Here is an 8,585-nt window from a genome sequence, read left to right on the forward strand (position 1 = left end):
CGTGGGCAGCGTAGTCGTCACGCAGGCCCAGCTGGCAGCGGCGGTCAGTGGAGGTAGCCAGGCGGCCCAGGCGGGTCTTGGGGTAGATGGCCACCGCCTGGTAGGTGAGACGGTAACTTTGGCCACCAACATTGATGTTCAGCACGGATGGAGCAGATGATGTGGCCGGGGATCTAGAGGAAAGAGCAGGGGAACAAGGAATAAATGATGAGGCCTTGCTTTCGCCCTTAAATGCATCTTCATGTTGCCAATTTCCTTCTTCTTTCTCTTCATCTTCCTCATCTTCATCATCCACATAATAGTTGTAATTCCCCTCAGGTCCTAGTTGCAGTAGCGGCTGGGTGTTCAAGGCAGTGGTGGCTGAAGTACCACTCTGCTTGTCTACATGAACAACTTCCTTTTCCTTCCCCTTGCTGGGCTGCGGTAGGATGTTTGGTGCTTCCATCTCTCTGCCTTTATGTTTTCGGAAAAGAAACTCTTGCTGACTGTTAAACTGCAACATAATATTATTCCTTACTCTTCTCCCCTCTTTGCATTCACCTGATCAAGCGGTTAACACCAGTCCTTTTCAACTCTGCAAAAGCTGGCAACCTGGTTTTCTTCCTTCTTTATCTCAGAAGTATTATGCACAGCAGTGGCTCTGCATATATCTCCCTGCCAGCCACCACTCCAGTTGTTGTGAAAGCTCTGTGTGGGTTATAGACACATGAAGACTGCTGTTGACCGTTTTAATCTTGCTGACAGCAAAGATCTGAGTGCTTAGAGGAGGGGATTTAAGGGCTATTATCCTGTTCAAGCCTCGTTTCCCTTAGGCTGTGACGTGAATGATTATGGATCCATAAATCTATGAAAAATCAGTAGGGGGGGAAATCCCCTAAAGTTTTATTGCTGATAAAACCCACACATTTTCCTACTTCAAATATATATGGATTAAAAGTAATCTGAAATAAAAATGTATGAGGAGCAGAGAGAAAGAGAGCAGTACAGATTTCTTTCATCCTCATGGACATAGCATGTCTTGGCTTTCTTTAATGAAAATAATGAATAATTGATATGCAGGTAAAGAGCAGGAACTCAATGGTGTATCTCTTAAAATGTTTTCAAAAGGTGAGCAAATAAAAGTGATTTCATTTTATTCACAGTTAGAATACCTTCATTTGCTTAAGAGCCGAGGAATATTTCAGTCTGTACCTGAAGTTTTGAATGTACTCTGGGAGTTCAGGTCTAATGTTCTGCTGGGCTCAGTGGAAGCAAAGGGCAGGGGTGTGAAGGAGTTTCCAGCTTCAAACTCTTCATGAGCTGCTGAGAAACAGCATAAAGCCATTCTTGTTTCTCTTGTGGTGGTGTTAGTGTAGTATAAAGCTGCAGTGAGTAACTAGCAGGACAGGAGAGATGCTTTGCCTGTGTTTGGATGGAGGTTTCATGTTCAGCTCTGTTGGAGCTGTCATCAGCACTTCCTGTAACAATAAACATCCCAAAAACCAGGTTACTTCCCCTTGTTGCTGGGACACTTCAGCTAAGCTGGAGCTCCTGAAAAGCAGGGGATGCACACAACAAAGTGCTGATTCCTTGTGCATGCTCTTAGCGCCTCACTTACAACTCCTAAGCAGCAGCTCATTATTCTTCCTGTATCCAGGCTGGTGCAGGAAGGGACAAGGCACTGGAAAACTACTAATTTTGGCAACACCCTTGCAGGTCTGGAAGGCCTCCCTTGTGCAATTCTGTATTCTGCCTTCTGCTTGCAGCTCCCTTTCATAGAGGCTGCTGGGACAGTGTATCCCAGAGCACTGCAGCAGTGCTTTCCCTTTGCTGTCCTCAAGCTCCCGTTCTTCTGCACTGGTCTCAGGTTCTTGCTCCTGCAGACCCCAATACTGTTGTTTTGGTAGCATCCTGTGTGAAACAACTGCTGTTGCTATGAGAATGTCTCCTGCTTTTTTCCTGTTTCCTTACCTCCAACTATAGCTTTTCTATTTATATTTACTAGCTCTTGACAAAATGGAAGATGCCATAGCTGAGCATTTTGCAATACTTTTGTTCTCAGTCTGTGTTCTACTCAGTTGATCACATGAAACTCTTCAAGGTTTCTTTGAGTCACGCTGTTTAAGGTCCGAATTATTTGTAATTCATATTTAACTCTGCTTGAGAGTAAATTTGTCTCCCCTGCCTGTTCTCTTTCTTCATGCAAGAGAGGCATGCACCCTAGTAGTAGGGATTGTCAGCACCCCTTTAGAGATACCAACCTGCTTTGCAGTTTGCTTTGAGCATTAAACCATGCCATGGTGAGTCCTTTGTACAGCAACTTTAACACAAATTATTGTCAAGTTTCAAGGCTGTTTCTTTCTCCTAAGCAAAGTGATTCATACATAAGACAATGGGCAGTTCACAATGCCATCATTTTAGTGCCGAAAATGCTGGAATTTTTCTTAATCAAGATCCAGGGTAGACTATAACCATATTCCTCATGCCAGTCTTTGCTGTAGCATTTAATTTTGCTTCTTGTCAGCCTCCCTGGTCTCACTTCTGAGAAGTATCCAGTAACATTTATTGCTCACTATTCGAGATCATTTCTTATGCCATACTGCAGCAGCAGGGGCTTCTACAGGGTGAACTTCCTGACTGTCAGGTACCAGCTCCTCATGCACATGGACTCAGATCTTGGACATCATTACTAAGAAAAGCAAGGAAGATCACTATCGTCGGTCTGCTCAGACTAATCTGTTTGACCTAAATATTCTTGGGAACAGAGTTCTGGGGCACCTGCTGCACTCTGTTCAAACTTGTCTCTAGCTGGCAAAATAGCTAAAATAAAATTATTTAATATATGTTCTTTATTTTCAGGTGGGAGTTGGTTCTGAGGTGCTAGATTCTCAGTCTAGACACATAAGAAAATGAAGTGACTGGAAAAAACCCACTTTTTCCCCTTATCTACCTTATTTGATGTGCTGCTTTTCTTCATAAATGCCATTAGTAGTAATTGCTCATCTTCTTGTATGGGAAAGAGGAGAGTATGGGCTGTTCAAAGAACTAGTTAGTAAGGTCTTTTGGCAATCTTTTTCTTTAAAGTTATCTGAGTGATATGCTTGTCTCTTTTCAAGAGCTCTCTTTTAAGAGTGCAGGAGCAGCCAAACACAACATGTTGAAAGCCAAGCCAATGGGGCAGAAGGTTGGCTAGGCTGAGCAGTGAACTTAGATGGAGAAGGAAAGCATATAAACCTTGGAAACAAGGTGACATGGGGGGATGACAGAGATGCTGCTCATCTCTGTGGGGAGAAAAAACTCAGATAGAATTCAAGCTGTGCAGGACAAGCTGTGCAGGAAAGCAAAAGGGGCTTTTTTGGTTTTTATATGTTAACAGCAAAAAAAGGATCAGAGATAACATTGGTCCATTGCTTGTTGACGTCCAAATAAAATTGCAGACACAGCAGAGAATGATCCACCTTTGCCATCTGTCTTCAAGTCCAATGATGGGCTGGGATCCTCGGAGCCCATTGTTGGAAGACTGTCACTTGGGGAATGATAGATTCCCAGGCAATCCAGAAATTGTTTGAGATTTGCTGTTTCAGTTGGATGCACACAGGTGTATGGGGCTGGATAGGATTCTTTCCATGGAAGAACTGGCTGATGCACTTGGCAAGACCTCTCTCCATTATATTTAATTTTTCTTGTGAGTCTGGAGATGTCCCAGTCAGCTGGAATCTGGAAATTTGCCCCAGTTTTCAAGAAGGATAAAAAGAAAACTCTGGAAGTTATAGGCCTGCCATTTTCACTGCAGCACGTGGTAAAATCATAGGGAAGGTTTTTCTGGGAGTTACTGAAAAACACTGCTTGAGAGAAAATGCAGTCATTACAGTGAACATGGGTTCACAAGGGAAAAGTCCTGTTTGACCAGTTTAATTTTCTTTTATGTCAAAGTAACTCTAGGTGACCAAGGGAAGCCAGTAAATGTGGACTGGTTTTATTTTACAGAGCTTTTTGTTCTGTCTGCCATGGTACCCTGCTGGATAATCTGCCTGGCACACAGCTAGTTGAGTCCATAATACATTATCTGAGTAACTGGCTGGTGGGTCAGGCTCAAAGGGTTTTGGTAAATGTTGTTACATCAGGCTGGCAGCCAGGGACCAGAGGTTCCTCAGGGCTCCATTTTAGCACCAGCGCTCTATAATGTTTTTATTAAAAGATCTGGATGCAGGGATCAAATGCACATTAAACAGGTGTGGTGATTTTACTACACTAGGAAAAGTTGTGGACTCCCTTGAGGGTAGAGAGATTCTGCAGAGAGATGTGAGTAGATTAGAAATTTGGGCAACTACCAACCATTGGATACTAGACAAGATCAGTTGCAGGATTCTCCACTTGGGATAGGGTAATCCTGGATGTACATGTAGATTTGACAATGAGAGAGGCTTGGGGGGATCTGAGGGGTTTGGGTTGGTGGCAAGCTGAACATGAGCCAACAGCGTCCTGGCAGCCAGGAGGGCCACTCGTGTCCTTGGGGCATCAGGCACAGCATGGCCAGCCAGGCAAGGGAGGGGATTGTCCTGCTGTGCTCTGCACTGGGGCAGCCTCACCTCGAGTGCTGGGGGCAGCTCTGGGTGCCACAATAAAAGAACATGGAACTATTAGAGTGTCCACAAGAGTGTGACAAAGATGGGGAAAATTCTCAATGGCACGACTGAGGCCCCTTGGTTTCCTCAGCTTGGAGAAGAAAAGGCTGAGGTGACCTCAGGGCAGCCTACAATTTCCTCAATGTGGGCAGTGAAGTGAGAGGTGCTAATCTCCTCTCTTTGGTGGTCAGTACAGCATAGGGGGAAATGGAATGAAGCTGCATCAGGAGAAGTTCAGACTGGACATTAGGAAAAGGTTGTGGTCCTGTTACCTGAGCATTTAGGCTGTGCCATCCAGGGCAGCAGCAGTGATGTGTGGCCCAGGGGTGGACCAGCTGACTGCAGCAGCATACCTGAGCACAGGCACCCGGGACAAATGCTGTGTGCTCCCACTGCTGCTGTGTATCAATGTGTCATTGTTGGTATCTATTTCCACCTCGACCACTCTACATTATCACTTTCCTCTCCTAGTGAACTTCTACTTAGTTTTCTAAATTGCAATATTTTTTAAAACAGGTAAACCTATCTTAGTGAGTTCATAATCCTTTTTAACAGATGGGATGCTGAAGAACAAAGTGATTTAACCTGGAAACAAGCTGGAGAAGAATAAACCAGTATGTTCTGTATTTCATATTGCTGGGCTTCCCACTGGGCCTTGCTTACTATGTGTGGTGTCTCATTCATAAACATTTTAGCAGCTCTTCAGACACAGGCAACTGGTGCCAGCCCTGCAGTGAACACAAACAAACAGAAAAAGCACATAACAGCAGCAGCAAGAAAAAAATTTACTAAATGAGTGGGAATGAGTATGAACTATATGCAAAGAAACAGGAAATATGCTGGAAGTAGAGACTGAGTCATGGCAGTAACACATTGCTAAAGCTATGGGAGGAGCGACTTGTGCAATCAACGGCTTTACGTTTTCTGAGCATTACAGATTTATGGGAATAGACACTTCTTTTGCTGACAGAGTTGCCAGTTTTGCTTTGGATTTTTTTTCATATTGCTGAAAGGGAGGAAGTACTGATGTGTTTATGCAGTGTGTCCACTTCCTTTCTCCACCAGGAATTTATACTTCTAGGGTTTTTTATTTGTTTTGCTGTGCCCTTATGTATGATAGAGGCACTTTTGACAGGCAGCATATAGTAATACAGTGCTTTTTTTTTTAATGTGAGAGGCCCCTGCAAAACAATCATGCTGCTATATAAAGAAAAAAACAACAAAAAAATCAACAGCAATAAAGTCACAAAATGGAAGCCACAGATGAAGGTGTGGAACAGCACCAAACAGCCCTTCCTGGCACAGTAAGCAGCATGACATACATTCTCTTTTCAGATTTCTGGATCTCTGGTGGGCTGGACATCAATCTGTCCTGTGAATTACAAAGAGCCTACTGAGCTTGTAAACAGTGCCATTCTGGTATTGTTCCAGTCACCACTTCCTCTTTTTTTACCCTGTTCACATCCTACCTCTAGCAAGAACCAGCCACCAGGAACACAAATCTCAATGTGAAATAGTTTATGGTGATCCAAAAATCAAGAGCTCAAACAACACTAAACAAAAAACTCCAGCCAACCAACCAACCAACCAACCAACCAACCAACCAACCAACCAACCAACTCCCCTCTTCCCCATGCCACCTTGCCCAGAAAAAAAAGAAAAAGAAAAAGAAAAAAAGAGGTGCAAAATAAAGAGATATATCAACCTTGGATTCCTCTTGGTGGCATAATGGTGAGTTGTGTTGGACTCAGTTACAGAAGAATATGATAGATACATGTGTCATGGCCTCTAGATAGAATTTTGTTTTGATTTATACATTCTGTCACACACTGTACTGAAAACTGCTTGTTCTTTTCTTAGGCTTTACTAAAAACCAGCTAGCAACAGGGAAAAACCCCAATTCATTCATGCATGTTTCTTGTAACAGGGTCACATAGAATTAGAAAGGACTTAATGCAAGGCATGTATCCAGGAGTAGTCTTTTCCAGGTTCTGTCCTTTAACATCTCCATTGTAATAACTTCTTCCATTGTTCCTTCTTGTTTCCTTGGGTGCAACTGGCCCTCCAGAGCCTTTCTTATACCAGCACTAGCAGTGATTGTAAATTAGCACAGCTCACCTGTCTCCTTAACATTTACTTGCCGCTTTGCAGCTGAATTACCCTCATGTGCAGGTCTAATGCTATACTACACCCGCTATCTGAAAGAACAGCTTGGCATCTGCCAGATCTTCCGCCCAGAGACGTATCTAGCTTCACACCAGCATTACCTTTAAGGAGGAGAAAAGGGGACCACACTCCCTGAAGTGGATTTTCTGACCCTAGACTTTTAAGTCCATAATCCATAGTGGGTTTTTTAAGGCTGTGCTGTTGTGAAATTTTGTTTGCATCATGCATATGCATGTCACACGTCTCCCACTCCCTGTGAGTTTAGTTCTGTAGCTGCATGGCCTCTGCTTTTTTGACATTTATTTCTTGCTTCCTTGTCCTCCCCTATTGTATCTGCTCTGTACTGCCTTGGTCCCAGCTCTCTGCCTGTTCTACGGCAGCATCTCTCCCTACAGAATCAGTGACACCAGCATTCCTCTGAGTCAGGTGTTTATATTCCTCTTGAAGACTTCTCTATCCACAGCATGCTTGAGGGCTCATCTCTCAGCTTCTTTATGAGCATGTAGTGTGCTCTATCATGATGAAGTTCAAAGAATACAAAGAATTCTTTTAGGATACCAATGCTGCAAAATTATTAGAATTTTCTTACACGCAAGAAAGATTGGCTAAAAATAAACTAGCGTCTCCTTGAACTTTTCAGAGGAAATTTGATAACTTTGTGCAGTGGAAGAAAAGATTTCAGTCATTACTGAGATGCCTAATTCAGAGCTAATTGTGATTTTAAGTTCTGTGGGATATTTTCCAAACACTAACAGATTTATAATAAACCTCACTCACTATAAAGCTGCACACAAAAGAACAAATCAGTTCAGGGGCAAAAAAAAAGCTTTTGCAAGCCTGGATTTTAGCCAGTTTTTGTGTATGGATGTTTGCATACACACATATTTTATGCATATGTGTGCAAATCTGTCAGCAAGATTGCTATCCTTATCCCAACCACGTGCCATTTGCAAACCACTTTAACACAGTGAACATTTTGGGCATATAACAAAAATATAGTTTAGTGATTTGAACAGGTTGTCTTTTATTTTCCTGCTGCAGCCATACACTGCACTGCACTGGCTTGATTTACAGGCCAGTAAACTGGCCTGTAACTTTTCTAGAGAAGATTTCAATTCTCAACTCTGTACTTCTCTTGCTCAATGCAATGCAATACCCCAAACTTTTTCTTTGTTGTTCTCAGAAATTGCCATTGTTTGGAGAGTGAACAAGATCAAGAAAAGATCTTTAGCTGATATTGTCTCTGAAGATACAATGAATATGCCCTTGAAAGTATTCCTTTGATATTGACTTCTGGTAAAAAACAAGTAATTCCTTACCCTGCTCTCAAAGTCTGGCAAGAGAAAAAAATAGGTAGGGCTGCAAAACTGCAGAAGGTTTTCAAATGTGACAGAATAACAAGTGCCTGTTTAAGCTAATCACTACCTTTGTCAAATACTGCTTAAAAATGGTCCTGAAAATTTGTTCTTTTAGAAAATACACTCTGTTCTGCTGTTTTAAAAAAGGTCACAAATCCCTATTTTGTAATGATGAATGTTAATTTTGCTATAACGACAGGTTAATTGCAAGATGTTTTCTGTCAAACTAGAGTTGCAGACCTCTGTACAAAAGATGGTCTCTTGAAATTTGCTTGGAAGAGAGTATTTAGAAAATACTCTGCAAAAACATGATGTCATTGCTATTGTGAATAACCATTGCACAAATAAAGGATCTAGATAGCTTAAAAAACCTTATCAGCAGACTTGCATTTTATCTCTCTAAGTAGCCTTAGGAAGGTAAAAGATGTAATGAAAGGTGATTCACAGTAACATTAAT

The 8,585-nt window shown here is 42.3% G+C and overlaps 1 protein-coding gene across 1 annotated transcript in view; it reads right to left on the reverse strand.

The window, feature by feature from the left end:
- The window catches only part of KCNV2 (potassium voltage-gated channel modifier subfamily V member 2), a 5,182-nt gene extending 4,737 nt beyond the window's left edge, over nucleotides 1-445 (reverse strand). The window contains 2 exon segments of the mRNA XM_031062770.1: nucleotide 1; nucleotides 3-445. The exon segment at nucleotide 1 is cut by the window's left edge and continues 819 nt beyond it. Of these exon segments, the coding sequence (XP_030918630.1) occupies nucleotide 1; nucleotides 3-445 (444 nt within the window).
- Between the last annotated feature and the right edge of the window lie 8,140 nt (nucleotides 446-8,585).

Source organism: Geospiza fortis, unplaced genomic scaffold (assembly GCF_000277835.1).
Source record: "Geospiza fortis unplaced genomic scaffold, GeoFor_1.0 scaffold456, whole genome shotgun sequence".
Lineage (NCBI taxonomy): Eukaryota > Metazoa > Chordata > Aves > Passeriformes > Thraupidae > Geospiza > Geospiza fortis.